The sequence below is a fragment of the Heterocephalus glaber genome, unplaced genomic scaffold, assembly GCF_053883595.1.
Source record: "Heterocephalus glaber isolate CG9 unplaced genomic scaffold, H.glaber_assembly_v1.0 deba00001666, whole genome shotgun sequence".
NCBI classification, from domain to species: domain Eukaryota; kingdom Metazoa; phylum Chordata; class Mammalia; order Rodentia; family Bathyergidae; genus Heterocephalus; species Heterocephalus glaber.
The window spans coordinates 12,887,702-12,906,160 of record NW_028258406.1 but is presented as its reverse complement, the minus strand read 5'-3'; the positions used below and the strand labels follow the sequence as shown (position 1 = coordinate 12,906,160).

Sequence of the window (18,459 nt, the reverse complement as noted above, 5' to 3'; positions counted from 1 at the left end):
ACAGTAGCTATCAGCAAAATGAATAGCTTTAGTTTACAGATAATTCAACTTTTAGGGAGTTTCTAACAGTGGAATATACAAGGACGTGTACCCATCTGTTCTATCATATTTTTGTTTTTCTCCCTCTTTGCTCAGTCTGTTCTTGGGAAATGTCCACTATAGGCATTCCCTTATGGGTAGAATCTGCTATTTCTTATCATTTTAGTAATTTACCTTAAAAAAAACAAGAGGACTGTGTTTATGGTAAGAAGACACAAAACATAACGTTTATATCATGTATGTGTTCATTCCATTCATTCAACAGATAAGTATTGAATGCCTGTTATAGAGTAATTCAAAGGTAGATCATTTTGTTAAATTGAAGTGGCCACATATTTATTTTGTTCTATGTGACTCTGACTTTCATGTTCTATTACTTTGGCTTGTGAGGACAATAGGTTTTTTTCTTTAAGGTTAACCATGCAGTATTTTACACTTGATCCAGTTTTCTCTTCTAGAAATTTACATGTAATTTCTTTTCTCCTCTATACCTTCAGTATATTCTTCTACATTAGCTATTTCCTCTTTGTCAGTAAGTATGCTCACTTGTACCATTCTAAAGTAAATAAGCCAACTAATTCCTTTCTTGAGCCTGCTATCTTCAAAGAAACTGCTTTTTCCACCTCTACAAAATTTAAAGGAAGACAAAGGTAATCTTACTTTAACCACTTCTTTATTACCCACATCATCCTTAATTCCTCATGATATGGTTTATATTCACAGATGCTCTTACTGAAATTGCTCTCTAAAGGTAATATAGCTTCTGAATATACAACTCAATGATCTTTTTGGCAATACCTATGTCTCTGTAACTCTAGAACACTATCTAATACCATTTTAAGGCTTTTTTATTTTGTATTTTAACTATTCTGGTTGATCTCTCTCAATAATCTATTCTGTCAGCATGCATGTACTAAGTTTTTATGTTCTGATCCTTGTTCAAGATACTGGAGCTGCAAGTTAAAACAGAGTAAGTGTGTGGGAGGATGGGATGATGAGGAAAGGGATGGGGAAAAGTTGACCATAGGATACTAAGTTACAGTCAGGTAGAAGCAAGAAGTTCTGGTGTGCTATTGCATAGTAGGGTAACTACAGATAGAAGCAATGTGCTGTATATTTCAGAAAGCTAGAGGAAATAATTTTGAATATTTTCACCATAAAGAGAAAGATAAATGTTTGAGAAATAGATATGTTTAAGTTGATTTAAACATTCCACAATGTCCATGTGTATAGAGACTTCAAATGACAACTTATAAATATGTACGATTTTTATGTTTTTCTGTATCAGTTAAAATTTAAAAAAAGGAAATAGGTACTTCTTTCACTTACTAGAAAGCATCAACAAAATAAATTAATAATAATTAAAATAAGAACAATATAGAAAAGATCTCAGCCCTCCTGACATTTACATTTTAATGGAAGAGATAGGCAACTAAAAGGAGACTAAGAAATAATACATTGTACTTTTTCTTTTATAACAATTCAATACTTTTTACAGCAATTTCATGCTGTAAGGAAGTAATTATGTGTTGTGGTGACTTCAAGGTGGTGTATCAAATATTATTTATTGTTACTTTTCTTCTACAACCCTGATCTTTTCTCCAAGCATCCATCATATCTTGAAGGGCCTGTGTTTCAAGAGAGATGAAAGTCCAGCCCCAGGTGTTCAATTCCAAATGATCTCACTGCTCCATTCTCCTTGACTGTGATTGTTTCCACCATGGGTGTGTGCTGTACTTTTGATCAGTGAAACTAAGCCAAACCCTGCCTTTCAGTATGAATTTTTAGCATTATTTTTCTTTAGTATGTGTTTGAAGTACATAATGATTACATTCATTGTGGGCTTAACATTTTTTTTTAATCCCCTTCCCCTGGACTTCTCTAACTCTTTTTCTCTTCATAGCTTACTCCCCTTCCTTTGTGCAAAAGTTCTATCTCCATGTTTCATATTATCTATCTTTTATTTTGCCTTTTATTTATACTTTGGGTCTCTCAGTATGAAGTTTTATTAATTTGGAGTACTGTGTTCTTCCCATTTAATGATTTTTCACCTTGATGTCTTTCTGTTTTGTTTGATTCTAATATTTCCTGTACCCATTTTTTTCTTTTTTGGGGAGGTAGCATTTATGTGGTATTTTCTCTTTGCATCACTTAATTTTAACCCCTCTGTATCACTGGCTTAAAGTAGATTTCTAGTAAAAAAAAAAAAATTGATTTACCTTTTACCCAGTTTCATAGTATCTTTTGATAGATAGATTTGATATGTTCTCATTTATTACAGTTACTAGTGTATTTGCACATACTTGTGTTCTTGCCACATAATTTACTTTTTATTAACTATGTGTTCTTTATTTTTCGGTTTTGTTGCATTTTCTGTTCTATTTGTTTTTCTTCCTTTTCTATTACAAGAAATTTTGCAATGTTTCTGTTTCTGTTTTTATTCTTGCATATCTTTGGATGGCTCTCTCAATTTGCAAATACATATATCTCTTTGGTTTCCCTTTTTCCCTTTTATGTTTATTCCTCTATGGTTCTGCTTGCTATTTCTGCTTGCTATCTATCAAATGCGTTTCAGATATTCTAGATCTCTTCTCCATCTCTATTGTTTCTTGTACTTCCTGTCTTTTTTCATTTCATTCTGGGAGAAAACTTTCGCTAGGTCATCCTGCTCACTAGGTTTTAAAAAAAAAACTGCACTGTGCTTATTTGGCACAAATGTTGAATTTGTTACTTTTCCATAGCACTATCTGGTTTTTGAGTACAGTATTCTTTCTTATCTCTCCACTGACGGTAACTATTCAAACATTAAAGCTTTCTGTTTGATATCTTAACTATTTTTTTCTACTTAAATTTCTATCTTCCATGAATTTGTTTCCCAAATGTTTGCTGATTCTTGCTCATCTTCTCATGCTTGTTTGCATGTCCTGCTGAGAGAGGTATGCATGCAGAAGCTTTTTTTGTTCTCCTGTGGTCAGTGGGTACCTAGGACATCTCCCTGTTACTCTGAGCCCAGCCACACCCCCATTTCCTGCTTACCAGTGGGCGATGTCAGTGCTGCCTGTTGTATAGTACAAGTTATGGGGGGAAAAAGACCCCTGTCTCCTGCATGCTCTTCCCGGTCCTTTCTCCAGCTGGCCATCCATCTCAGCCTCTTTCTAGAGCTCACTGGAAGTATCACTGACTCAGGTCTACTTTATTCTGCATACATATTTTTCCTTGTAATTTAGCCTGTCTCCTTTTTGCCTTTTAGGAGTTTCTTAATCTCCTACAGGCTGATTGCACTTACTGATTTTTGCATGGCCACTGATTTTATAGTCATTGAGAAGGTAAAAAGCAAAAAAAATAAAAATAAAAAATAATCAGGAACTACTCAAACTATGAGGTGACAAAATCATTATTATCATTGTCATCTGTTTTCAGAGAAAGAAAATTATAACTTTGCAATCCATTCAATACTTAAAAAGTGAATTAAGCATCCAATCCAAAATTTAAAATAAGAACAATAAGTGACAGTGAAAGAGAAGTAATTAAGATAAGAACAGAAATTAATAAAACTTGAAGAAAAAGCTGTTTTAAAAATCCAGCCACTTATTCTTTAATAAAGTCAACAAAATGAATAGATCCACAGCAAATCTAATCAGAAAGAGATTAATAAAAACACAAATATATAATATTAGACAATAGGGGCTAGAACCATAGATTTGGAAAAGATTAAATTTATATCACTACAGGTAATACTGTGCTGATAAATGAAAATCTGAATTCAATGAATGATTTTCTAGGAAAATATAACTAAAATGACCAAAGCATTAAAATATATAAAAACTAAAGAAAATGCAGGTCCTTTGGAAACTTTTCTGAGAAAAGCCCAACAGGCTGAACTTGGTTAATTTTAGAAGCAAGTCTTACTGAATTTTCAAGGAGCAGATTTTTTCCTCTTCATGCTTTACAAATTGTTGCAAAGCATGGAAAAAGTTAAAACACTTTAGAATTTTATTTAACTATCATCCCCATGATGTCACACCCTGATGAAAGAAGCATATGCACATATCTTATAATGAGATAAAATGATACATATTAACATCTGAAAGAAAATATGACCAATAGAATTTTTCTCTCAAATAGTAATTTGCCAGGGCAGAGTAGGGGTTACTGTAGAAATGGAACATTAGAACTTATTATACTTTATCACTGCAATAGGATAACTCATGAGAAAAAGACATTTGCTTATCTCTTTAGTTATATAAGAAGGCATTGATATACTTCTGTTATCAATTTTTTAAAAACCCTCTTTGGGGACCTAGAAAAATAGAGATTTTATTAATAATTCCTATAGCCCTCCAAACCAATAACTAACATTATCTTTAGGGAAAATTTTGGAACAGTGAAAAGCATAAAGATACTTGCACCTCCTACCATTAATCATATTGTTCTAGAAATTCTAATCTAGTGCTTTTCAATGATACTCAATTGAATATATATTTTTTGGGGGGGGGGTACCGGGGATCGAACTCGGGTCCTTGTGCTTGCAAGGCAGGCGGCAGAACCACTGAGCTAAATCCCCGGCCCTCAGTTGAATATGTTTTTAAGACTAAAACACAAAAACATTCCATATTGCATGGAATGAGATTTAGAAATTATTTTGGCTAACTTAGTAAGAAAGTAATAAAATTTTAAAAGAACTTTTCTAATTATTGGAAATAAGTTATTTATGGATGAAAACAATTTGCCTGTACAATCCAAGGGAATCATCTGAAACATTAGAAACAATGGCATTCAATAAAAGACAGTGGTTATAAAACAAATGCATAAAATCAACTTTCTCAAATACCAGCAAAAAAATAATTAGAAAATATAATGGAATACAAAAAGATCTCATCAAAAAGTAGACAAAAATTACTCAGTAGCTAAAAAACATAAAAGTAAACTTTCCTGTAATCCATAAAAGTCAATTTGAATAAAGCAGAGATGGGTAGTGTTCCTGAGTAGTAAAAATCAATATTGCAATAACTATGGTTCCATCTAAATTAATTTGTGAGTTTAATGTACTTGCAATGAAAATTCCAATGGAATTTGAGGTAATTTGAAAAATGTTTTCTAAATTTCAACTGGAGAGATAATCATGAAATTAAAAGCCTTAGAAAATATGAATAACAGTTTGAGTTTTATCTCAGGGCAAGGAATTAATATAGTGATTAATATAGTATACCACACACACAAGTACTGTGACTGGCGAGGGGATGACCTGAAAGGCTCTTTAACAATAACAAATTCTAAAGAGTTTTCTAAAAGAAAAAGTATTAAATCTAAAAGATACATAGTTGTTCTGAGAAAATAATCAGAAATTCATACAAGAATCACTATATGAAGAAACATTAAATGAAGTTAATGAAAAAATTGAAACAATTTGTTCAGTGAAGGCTTTGGAGTTGAGATACTATGCAGCAGTAACTGTCTTAATATCATAGGAATATACTCATATCTATGAAAATGAAAGAGACTATAAAAGAGTGCAGGTAAATTATAAAACCTTCTTCTTGTTCTTACTGTACTTTGTGCAAATTACTTCGTCTCTCTGAGCCTCATCTGTTATGGCTTTTTTTTTTTTTGGTATCAGGAATCGAACTCGGGTCCTTGCACAGCAGATGGTGAAACCACTGAGTTAAATTCCCGGCCCTCATCTGTTATGTTTGATAGTGATGTTGTTTGTCTCGTGACGGTGTTTCCGGGATCAAGATGAGAGAAAGCGTGTAGAGAGTTTATCCTAAAGCCTGGCACATGAGGAGCCTGAAAATGTGACCCAAAGTGCTAAGAAACTATAAGCTATGTGTTTAAATAGGAAGCAAATATACTGACACATTAAAGGAGCTTACTTCTGGGTGGGGGGGAATTATGAGTCATTATTTTGTTTTCCTTTATAGTTTCTATGTTTTCCACAGTAAATAATAACTTAGAAAGAAAGATTTTTTTTTTTAAGGATAGAAGAAAGTTGATAGGAGATATTTAGAGGTAGAGGAGAGATCTGTGAATTTAAAGATTATTGTAGCTGGAGTCCACTTAGATCAAAATGACAACCAACAATAGCTAGTAAGAGGGGAAGATACATTATTTATGCTATTTTTCTTAACTGTACTACCCTCATTAGTATTTATTTCCTTTGATTTGATTGGGCTCCTTTTAACTTTTGAGAGTAGTTCCTACTTTTTCTCCTCATTCTTGCTAGTGAAGGCCATCACTGCAGGGAGCCCCTCAGAACTGGGACATCTTTAACACAGCCTCCATCTCCTGAAAGCTCTTCTGTATTAAACAATATTCAAAGGCAGAAGTGTTTTTGTTTTGTTTTTCTTTTTGTGGTCCTGAAAATTGAACTCGGGTCTTTTTAATGAGCTACATTCCCAGCTCTTTTTATTTTATATTTTGAGACAGGGCTCACAGTCACTGAGTTGTCAATGCTGGGATCAAACTTGGAATCCTCCTGCCTCAGCCTCCCAGAGTGCTGGGATTACAGGTGTGCACCACCATGCCAGGCTCAAAGGCAGGAGTTCTTAACCTTCCATGACCTCAGCCCTCCTGCTTCCTCTGTTCTTTCCTTCTTGTTGGATTGAGAAAGCATCCTCTGGGAGAAATCTGTCAGCCAGGCAATGGCACTTTAATGTTTTACATGAAACAGCCAGGCTGAACCATGTCAACACATGCCCCAGTGGGATTCAGACATGATTTTAAAATGGCCTGCTCTTCTTCAATTACCACACTGCAGCGTGGCTTTGAAACATGACTCTCACTCTAGCCTCATCAAGTTTCTCAAACCATTAGCTTTGTACAGGCCTGTCTGTGGTGACCCCCTTTGATAGAACAGGGCACTGCTGAGAAAGTGAAGCCTGGAGACCTGATCTTCACAACCTCTAGCTGGAAATGGTAACCCTTCTACTTCCTGCTGTTAGCATGGACTCCAAGCCTGATCCTTCATGCCATCCTGCACCTCCCCAGCAGAGCACTCTCCCTAGCATGCCAGGCAGTGGCACTGAGTGCAGCAGCACCCTCATTCACCATGAGCTACTTGCCCAGTGTTCACAGGATGTCCTATTCTTGGAATCTCCAAGATGGTGTTTTGTTTATTGTATCTCTGACATGCCTTCTTCACATGGACCCCTGTCTGGATGTCGTGAGTCATGTGGCACAGTGATAAGATGTGCTTCTTCTCTGGAGAGCTTTTGTGGATACACTTGGCATGTTGAACACCTGTTTCTCTTGTTACATCTGTCCCTTTATATTCTCACATCATTGTTTGAACTTGTGTCTTACATCTTTTTGCTTTGTAGCATAGTTGTTTCTGGGTCTGCCTCCCTCATTACACTGTGATTCCCTTCAGAGTGGAGCTGTGTATCTGAACCTTTGGCATGGAACTGGGTGTCTGGAAAGTGATTAGTGCTTAAGAATTATGTATCATATGGGACAGGCCTGACAGTATCTCAGATGTTGTGTATCATCTCCTCCTGCTTACAATGTTTTGATTTTCTTTATGTACCAAGCTCTGTCCTTGGAACAAGAACAGTATTTGTCCAACTAGATACTGCACATTTATGTGAGAACCCAGTAAATGAACCAAGAATATGCTTATAAGGCATGCAGACACATCCTCAGGGGTTGTCAGTTCAGCAGAACAAATAATTGAAATTATCTCTTCAGGCACCAAAGAAAAATCAGCCTCTTCCTAGTAAATGCACTTTGCTAGTTATAGGATAATAATCCTGAGGTGGTGATGCTAGCACCTTCCCTTCTGCCATTTGGAACAATGCTCTTGCGTAGTGATGCTTCATCAGCTCCCCATCCCAGTTTCCTGCCAGGTCTTTATCTCTTGTCCCTGCGCTTTCCTCTGTAATAGGGTGGTGCGTGTAGATCTCTTCCCTTCCTTTTTTCTTCCTCCCTAAGCAATTCTTAGCTTCACCGTAGCGTCTTCCTCTTTTACACCTCTAAATTTTAAAAAACTATGTTGTGTTTTTATTTTTGCAATACTGGGAAATGAACCCAGGATCTTTGCACTGAGCTACATCCCAGCTCTTTTTATTTTTTATTCTGAGACAGGGTCTTGCTAAGTCACTAAGTTTCTCAGGCTGAGCTTAAACTCACAATCCTCTTGGCCCAGCCTCCCAGAGTACTGGAATAACAAGCATGTGCCACAATACCCAGTTTAAAAACTGTATTGTTTGAAATTTCTAAATAAAGGAAAACAAAAGGAACAGAATTGTCCTCCCACATGAATAATAAATCTGTTGATATAAAGCTTTCTTCCTGACAATTCACCCTTCAAGTTCCCCTATCCAGTGATAATTATAGTTAATATTTTCTTGTGTATTTTTCAAAGTCTTTAAAATATTATATATATCAGCATATAAAAACTGAAATTGATATACAGTATTTTTATTTATATAGATGGGCCCCAAATAAGTGCTCTGGACTAATCCCTTGTCACTTAATGTATCTCCACAGACCCCTCTCCCTCAATAGCTACCTTAGTCTTTGTAACTATTTTGAAATATTCCATTGTGTGGATGGTCTAATTTGTTCCTTATTGGTAGGCATTAAGATTTTTCTCCTGAACATTTACAGTTTCAATAATAAAAGTGTAAATCTCCACATATGAGTACATATACCTTTGAACTTTTCTGCAGAGGAAATGTACATTTTATGTCTTGACAGTTATTGCTAAATTGTTCTCCAAAAACTAAATTAGCTTTTCACTAATTTAGAAATTCATCCAAAGTGTTCATACCTGATTCTGTCAAATTTTTCTGGTTTTAGTCAATATGATAGAAAATTTTTATCTCATAGTTTTGATTTATATTTCTTTGAGCAAAAATGATTACTATTTTGAATTTATAGGTAGTCTATAGTTTATCTGTGAACTGCCTATCCTGTCTTTTGGCTCTTTTTCTGCTTGGTTAATCTCTTTTCCTTGTTGGTTGTGTGAGATCTTTAGCTATTTCCACAGACCTCAATCTAAAATAATCAACAAGCCACTGAGTCTCAAGTCAGTGTGTTTTAATCTTCTGCACAGGACTATGATTAGGTATTTTTCTCACTTCTTTATGGGTTTCTTTTCTCTAGAATATAAACAGAGCTAAGATCTCATCTGTCTTGTTCTTGGAGAAATGAGTTAATGAATATGAAAAGAATTAGAATTCCTTAACATTTGAGCTTATGTATGTTCTGCTAATACTGTTAAGTGTGAATGGGTTCTATCGTTCTGGATGTGCTCATGTGAGCATGTTGGATGCATCCTGAAGAAGATGACTAGATACAAAAAATTTAATCCCCAATATTTATTTTGCTGTTAGTAAGCTATTTAGCTCTAGGCAAGCTACTGAAACTATATGATTCTATTTCCTTACCTGCAAAACAAGCATAATATTTTTCTTTCATTAGCAAATAGTAGATTGCTTACCTCCCAACCTTTGAGAATTATTGTATTAAGTAACAGAATTCCAGTAAAATTTTTAATTAAAAATATTAGGGTCTCTTGGTTAAACATTGCACTTTAAAAATATTTTATTTGCTTATCTCTAGTACCTCTCTCCCTATATCCTGCAACAACAACAACAAAAAGATGATAGAAGTATTTTTTTTTAAGGTATAAGCTTAAAAGAACAAAATATAGACAAGGAGATGGTAACAAGAGGGGGATATCAGCAAAATTTTTGAAGTTGAAATGTAGTCAGCAGTAACTGACTTAGTGAAACAGGAAAAGCCAGAACTTATTTGCAAGAAGGACTAAGAGAGAGGTTATTAAAATTCAGGAACTGCAAGCACCTGGCACCCCTGAGGCTAGAGTTGAAAAAGGAAGATGGAGCTAGATTGAGAGCCTAAAGGAGGAGCTGTAGACTAGAAGAGCCCCCCCCCACACACACACTGAGTATTTATTAAAAGGAAAGTTTTCAGAATGATGACAGGATATACTAGAGGGGAAGTTTGGGTTGAAAATAGTAATACTTTTTTTTCTTAGTAAGAATTTTTAAAATAATACTATTAAAATTAATAAATGGAATACACATGCTATTAAGAAGGACATAATTTTGACAAGACTGCCCAGGAATTCAAAGTAGTTGGTCAGGCAAGGGAGAGGACAGGAGTTGGTTTTATTTTAGTATAAACTATAGCAATATTAATAAATAATACTGAAATTTTTAGACTTTTAAAGCTAAAAACATATATTAAAGTGATACAAAAATAAAAGATTTTATGCCTTTATGGAAAAGGGGGAACCTGGCACAAGGCTTGGTATCTACTTCTTAATAAATGTTTGCTGAATGGAAATTATTCAGTTATTTTGAAAACTGTCTAGTTTTCTATTGTTGTTGCTGTGTAGAAATTAAGATTAAATAATGTACTTAAGAGACTGATGAGCAATCAAATTATTTCAAATATCACATTGTAGGAAATAAGTCCTTTATTGTGCAAACTGTGGAACACTAGATGGCCTTTGAAGAAATAAAAAAAAAGTCAATCTGAATTTTGAGTTCTTTTATACTTTTCAGCAGGAAGTTGTGGAGGGGAAGGGTGCCACCACCATTCACTGCTCTGTATTGTCAAGATGTGACACTGTTTTTTCTACCAGAAAATCTCTCTGATTCAAACACCAATTTATGATTTGGGCTTGATACTTTCTTTTTTCTTTTTCCTGTCATTAAAATGGAACTGAAAGTCAATCTGCCTCAAGGTAAACAACTGGTTATTAGAGAAACCCTGACACTTAGTCCTTTGGTATGACTGTAAACATAGTCAATGACTCTGGAAGAAGTTGCCTCTTCTGAGAAGATATTAGGATGTTGCAAGCTAGATATTAGTAATGATATAGTAATGTGATAGATATAGTAATGTGACCTATATGAAGCAAAATATCCCTTTCAGGGACCCCAAAGTTCTGCTAGTTTGGGAAGTAACTGATAATGGGTGAATGCTTATTTTCCAGGAACAAGCATGCTTTACTGAGTTGAATATTTATTTGTAAGTTGCTATGAATTTAATAGGAAAAAGTGCTAGAAAAATACCAAGAAATAGTATTGTGTGATACCCTCAAAGGAACTAATTTGATTTGTTTGTCTTTGTAAGATGTTGATGAGTTTGAGTCACATTGTATTTTCCTCCCTGTATCTTGTACCTCTTGGTCTAATTTGTTGACCACGCATGTTGGTTTTTTAATCTAATTTTACATTCATAGAGCCATTCTGTTTGACTAAGCCACAATTATTTTTGCTACTTATTTATATAAAAAAATAATTTCGCATCTGAAGAGTACTTAAGTGAAGGTTTCAAAAGTGAAATATTGCACCAGCTAAGATTAAATATTTAATTGATTAGGGTGTCTCCTGTACAACCATGTTCATTGAAAACCATATTTTAAAACTTTCATTGTTCCTAGAATAAATTACCGGAACCTATACAACAACCACATGAAGAAGAAAAAGCCAAAATCCATCAACCTGAGCACAAGAGGTATAACTGGTTAATAAAATAAGCATCTTTGGTAGAATCAATTACTTATAAAGTTTTGCAGTGTTTTGGGAAAACACTACAGTAATAATATTAAATATAGTTTCGGAATCCATATTACCTTTTAGTCTTTGTTATTGGGTTATGGTGTATATACTTGTATGTGGTAAACCAACTGTTATATACATATATATATATATGTATGTATATACTCATGTATACATATACGTCCCACAATATCTTATTTTTTTCTATAAATATATATTTACATTAGAAAACTGAATCATGCTCTTTAGCTATATGCTTATTTAGGTTACATTTAATTTGCCATCTGTGGGAAAGAACCTTATAATCCTTTGAGATGATGCTTTAATATTTGTAGACTACTTTAGAATATTGAATTAGTACTGATGCCAAATACCAATACTTGAATACAAAAGCTCAAACAAAAACTCATTAAAGTTATTTCATATCGATTCATACACTAGGGGAAAAAATTTCAAAACAGAACCAGTAAGTGATTTTTTTATAGTGTAAGTACTCTCTAGCTTATTGGTGATATCAGAACTAAGTACGTGAGAGTACCCAGTAAAATCTTGCATCGATGATGGGGGAGTGCTCATGGCCGCCATATTGTCTGGCACTGTTATGCTGGGATTCTCCTGGGAGGCACTAGGTTATTAGAGTTCATGAGAAGGTGGAGTGTGGGGGTTAGTGGTGTCTGAGTGTCTTAGAAAAACTTAATATAAGTACAAATCCTTCTTTTGAAAGTGAATAACCTCCTTATATATTTAATCTTCCTGCTATCATTCAGTGTCCTTTTGAGGTGTGGTGAATTCATTTTATAAACGAGAGACTAAAAGACATTCAGTAGAGGCTCCTAGCTCTGATGGTATCACTCACTGTGGATGGTTGCTCATGTGCTTTTGATGGGACAACGCTGCCTCCTTATTCTAGTCAAAGTAGTTTCAAATGTGAATTTGTGTTTTTCTCTGATATAAGGAAATATCAAAACTTTGAGATATTGGTTAGGCTGTTTTATTGGGTAAGGTGAGAGGGGCACTTATTGTTCCCTAGTTATTATAAAGTAGGTTGTAAATTATTTAGTCCTTTTTATTGGTTTTTTTCAACTGTCTTTTTGTTTTGTTTTTGAGACAAGGTCTTGCTATGTAGCTTGGGCTGGCCTTGCACTAACTATGTATCCCAGGCTGGCTTCAAACTTGTGGCAGTTTTCCTGCCCCAGCCTTCCAAGTTCTGGGGTTACAGGCATGTGCCACCACACTCAGCTCTCATTTTGACTTTTGAAGACTTTCTGTTAAAAAAAACAAAAAAAAACCCCCCTGTGACTATATTTATGTAGCCCTGGTTACTAGTACTAGCCTATTATGTATTTCTCTGGATTTCTGAGGATAAATTGGATTCAGAAGGCTTAAATGTCTTGTTTTTTTTTTTTTTTTTTGGTGCCTGGGGATCAAACTTGGGTCCTTGCATTTGTGCAGGAGGCGGTGAAACCACTGAGCTAAATCCCCGGCCCTTAAATATCTTAAAGATAGTGATGTGTCACATTGATAGGCTCCATTGGTAATAAGTTAATCTTTAATAGGACCTAATAAATGCATAAATTATTTGATTACAGGTGGAAAAAGTTATTATTTTTGCTATAGGAATCTTGGCCCTCAATCTTTAAATTTATTTCCATACCACCGAATACTATTGGTGGGGAAGTTTATTTTCTATACCTTATTTTCTCTTTTATTGATTCTAGTTAAATGTAGAAAGAACCAAATTTAATCCATGAGGAAATTTCTCTGAATAATAAACTCATTAATCAGTTTTGAAATAAGATCATCTTTAAACCCTTATTTTATGTTCATAATCAATTTTGAAGAGAGCCTACATTTGTATTACCCTTGAAGTTTACAGGGAGCTTTCCCATAGTATCATATGAGACTATTCATTCCATAAACTCTTAATGAATAAAATAGCCATGTCAATTCTTACTCAGGGCAACAGCACAAGCTATACAGTATGTGTGTAGGAAACATAAATTAGGTGTTCTCTAGGGCATACTTTCATTGGAGTTGAAAAGACAATATTCTTTCTTCTGTTTAAAAGTTCGCATAGCAGAGCCCTCAACCCTGAGATTTATAACAGAAAACTTGTGGGATTCCTCAGTGAATCCTGAAATGAGTCCTGTAATGAGCTTGAGCCTGAACCTGACCCTGACCCAGTCCCAGTGTAACTATTTGAGCAAGAGAAGACAAGTAGAAACTCCAGAGAGAACTGATGGAATATGGGGATCAAAAGCTTAAAAGGATCTGTGTTACAATTGAACAAAATTGATTTATTGAAACTTGAACCCCCTCTAAATGTATCTGAATTTAGCCCTAGTAGAAAACCGAGGACACAAGTTTAACAGCAATAAAATATATCTGCCATATAAAAAGTAAACAAACGTAAACTGGAATACCACTCTCCCCCATTTGGATTCTTGATAGGAACTGAGAGAAGCAACCTCTTTACTACCTGTTAGCTCTTGTTGACCCATAATATAGTGGACAGGACATTGTAGGATACTCCTAAAGCATAAGGAGAACTCAGCAACTCAGATCTTCTAAGGAACTGATGCTCTAAATTGAAGGAATTGCCTTATTTCATGACAATCAAGAAAGAGAGAGCAGTTGACAATAAGATGATGTGCATTTCACACTCACCAGCAATGGAGTTTTCACAGTGCAGCTCCTGTCATGGCAGCAGGGATGTACCTGGAAGACTCATTCATTTGATAAGTACATTAGGGCACACTCTGCCAAGGCTTTGTTCTAGGTAATGAGAATGGCGTACATAAGGTCAAAAAGGTACCTGACCACTGTAGATAGTATAATCTGGAAAAAAAGAAACCGAAGTGAAAAATTAAACACCAAGATTATTTGAGATGGTGGTAAGTACTATATGGACTAAATCAAAGGATATGATGATAAGGGAGAGACTGGAGGTGACAGATGACTAAAGAAAACTGTGCATGGTGGCACATGCCTGTGATCTCAGAATTCTGAGAGGTGGAGGCAAGAGGAGGGCAAGTTCAAGTCCAGGGCAACTTAGTGACATAGTGAGACCTCCCTGTAAACATAAAAAATTAAAAATAGAAAAGGGCTGTGAATGTAGCTCAACACAAAGATCCTGGGTTCAATCCCCACTACTAGAAGGGAAAATAAAAGGCCTCACTGAAGAGCTAAGATCAAAGGACAAGGAAGAGCCAAGAACACAGAAAGTGGGAGCAGAAAGTGGTCCCTGGATGGTCCTTTATCAGGGAAAAGAAGAAATGCAAAGGATTTCACATGGGAATGACATTGGACTTTGAGACCCAAATGATTGGACTACAGTAAGTGAGGAAGAGAATACTGTACAATGAGGTAAGAAAGGTAGGCAGTAGCAAGGCCATATGATGTTGCAAAAGCCAGCGATTTTATTTTCAGACCAATGGGAAATTATGGGAGGTTTTTAAGCAAAAGGAAGGCAATATCTCATGGGTAATTTTGAGAGGTTGCTGTGAAGAGAATGAATTTGAAGCTGGGAGTGGAGCAGTAGCCAGGAAAGGCAACAGTGATCAGAACTAGAATGGTGTTCATGGAAAGAATTGGGTAAAGTCAGGCTGTGTTGAGTAGGTAAAATAGACAAGATCTGGAGTGATTTGGTTGTGGGGTAGGGCATGTGGGAATGCTGAGGGAAAGCTCCTCTCTATCACTGACAGACTGGTTGAAAGTGGCCCCAAGCATACAGGTAGCCTGCAGTGCTCTTGTTTATATTGCTAAAGGGGGGTTGGTTCAGTTTTTTCTTAATATTCAGGTCTGCAGCTCAGTAGATACTGTTCAGCCTGCTTACTGAGCAGGTCAGAAAAGGTGACTTACACAGTAAGCTCTGCAGTCAACCAGCTGACCAGAATATGGCACATGGCTGGATTTCATGGTGAGAGGGGAAAAAACTCCGTCAAAGCTGAGAGGGACCCTGATGGGACTTGGAGTTGTGGAGAAATAGCAACTCAATAACCCAGAGGTCAAAACAAGTCAAAACACAGCTGGCTTATTGGCTACCAGTAAGTAAGTACAGCCAGTCAGCCTCCAACCTTTGACCAGCCATTATTGTTTTTCAAAGTCCCCAAGTATCTGTTGATGACTTATAGCCACTCACCATGACCAAATTCTTCTAGCTGTCATGACTGAAAGGAAGCTACTGTGTCTGATTGCCATATTCTCTTCCTTCCAGAAATGTATGTTGAGTGGCTGCTATGTGCCAGGCACTATGTGTCTGCCTTGAAGAAGCCCATAGTCTTATTTGCACAATTCCTAAGTAATCTGTTGCTAGTTCTCTAGCTTCCAAACGCCTAACTCCCCTCAGCCATCCATAGGCAACTTGGAGCATGATGCTGCCTTTAATTTATATTTTTAACATTAAAAATTATAATATGAAACATATGGAACAGTCCATACAGCAAATATTTACAATATTAAATTAAAAAATGAAACTCCAGGTAGCCAACCCCTCAGATAAACTACAGTTGATCCTCCGTGTCTGTTGGTTCCACATCCATGGATTCAATCAACTGTGCACTGAAAATATTTGAAAAGAGTATTGTCTGTCACGAATGTGGACAGACATTTTCCCTTGTTATGATTCCCTAAACAATACAGTATAACAGATCTTAACATAGCACTCACACTGTATTAAGTATTAGAAGTAATCTAGAAATGATTTGAAGTATATTGGAGGATGAGCATAGGGTATATGCAAATACTATGTCATTTTCTATGTCATTTTCATAGATTTCAGCATTAGTAGGTACCATGGTGGTGGGGTGTCCTGGAACCACTCCCCTGTGAATCTTGGGAGATGACTTTCTGACCATTACACTAAATGTAGTCCTTCTATCTTGACTTTTGTGAAATTTTCAGGATTTCTGAAATTGGTTGTTGTGGTTATGTCAGAGTGTCTGGGAAAGAAGTACTCATTCCTTTTTAAAAAATTTTTAGTGTATGTTTGCAAAACCTAATAATTGCATTCATTTTGGCATATTACATCATGGCCAATTTTACTCCCCTCTTCTTCCCTAGGTCCAGTCCTTGTTTTGAAAGTTTGAGAGGGCCTCTCTTCTGATATTTCACTTTTCCCGTACTCGCTTCCCATTTTCCTTCTGATTTCATTGATGAGTGTTTACTTGAGCAAGACCTGCAATAAAGCACAGAATATGTGGGAATGATGTCTTTCTTGTAAAAATAGTACCATCTTCTGTTCTGGTCCCTGCTGAAGCTTTATTTCTCAGTCTCTGGGGTTTGTGGCTCTGAGGGGTGCAGTTGTTTGTGTGACCAAGGCTTTTTGCTGACGTGGTGGAAGATGGGTGAGTGAAACCTTGAAGTTAAGAATTCAAGCTTGAGCCATGACTGGCACCAGCTCCAGTAAAGGACCATTCCCAGCGTGCCATGTGGGGAATGTGAAAAGACATTTCTGTAGATTTCTTCTAAGCTGAAGTGAGGCAGCAATCCCCACAGTCAGTTCATACAGCACATTAGCTTCTCAAAAGTCTCTTAGCCCTGCAGCAAGCTTTCTACTTACACACATTTTTCATTGTTTTAAAGGGTAAATAATGCTTTTCTGGACCGACTCCAAGGCAAAAGTCAACCAGGTGGCCTCCAGCAGTCTAGAGGCTATTGGAATACGAATAGTGGTAACAGCTGGGTGAGTTTTTTTTCTTTTCTCTTAAAAGAAATTATCTTTCCAAAATGAAAAATAAAAACAATGAGAATTTTTAAAATATGTTGTAGCCTTCTCCCCAGATATTATTTTTTTGGTGTGCTGCTCAGCTGTACAATGGGCAGTCAGCCAGCGTGATTACTGTAAATTCCACAGAAGCTTCTGAGAGAGTGAGAGAGAGCGAGAGCAGCCTGATTTCAGTCCTGGCCAATCACAATAAAAAATGACACCTGCCCTTTGTTCTAGCATGATTGCCTGGACTGTAAGGCTTTTTATCACCCTTTGTCCAGACCTATGACAAAAATAAATGAACATTATTTTTTTAGACGATTTTTAATGAAATATAGTTATAAAATAGCATGCATTCTTCTTCAGTAATATATTCCTTTCTGTGAAACTAGCACTAGCACATCAAAGAAACTAATATTTAATTTTTTATTAAAAAATGATTTTTTAAAAAACCCTAAAGCAAAAGGTACTTTTTGAAAATGAAATGTTCTTATGTATTTCTGTGAAGAAAATTTTGTAACTGTATTGTAATAGTATGTGATATATTTTGTGTGCATAATAATATATTAAAAAATAATTTGAAACTAGCACCAAACCAGAAAAAAAAATCAAAGCTTCAAAATGTGTGATTGTGAGGACCACAACATGAGTAGAATCAAAACTACAGTGAGTTTAATGGTTTAATTGAAGTCCAACTGCATATGTGCTTACTCTAAAATATATATATATATATATAGAGAGAGAGAGAGAGAGAGAGAGAGAGAGATAGAGAGAGAGAGAGAGAGAGAATAGTAATCTTTAAACTGGTAAAATCCATCTGGGTATGGTGACACACACCTGTAATTCCAGCTATTTAGGAGGTTGATGCAGGAGGATCATAAGTTTGAAGCCAGCTTGTGTACCTTAGCAAGATCCTGCCTCAAAAATAAAAAAGAAATGGAGATGTGGTTCAGTTAATGTAGGGTACTTGCCTAGCAAAGGTGAGGCCCTAGCTTCAGTCTACAGGACCCCAGTAAACAAACAGGTGAAATCTAGCAAAATAATCACCCATTTGCTAACCTGAAAACTCTGGAGTAGATCACACTTTAATACATACTTGAGGGCCATAAGATCATTTTAGAGAAGTTACTGTATTAGAAATCTTATTCATATGTTTCCTGAAAGGCATCTAGTAGTTAA

General features: G+C 35.7%; 1 protein-coding gene across 2 annotated transcripts in view; it reads left to right on the top strand.

Annotated features, from left to right (window-relative positions):
- Window positions 1-18,459, top strand: part of Epsti1 (epithelial stromal interaction 1) — a 111,148-nt gene that overhangs the window by 73,094 nt on the left and 19,595 nt on the right. For both annotated transcript variants that reach the window (XM_004844244.3, XM_013071998.3), the window contains exons 8-9: window positions 11,456-11,529; window positions 17,157-17,256. In XM_004844244.3, the coding sequence (XP_004844301.2) occupies window positions 11,456-11,529; window positions 17,157-17,256 (174 nt within the window). The remainder of the gene's footprint in view (window positions 1-11,455; window positions 11,530-17,156; window positions 17,257-18,459) is intronic.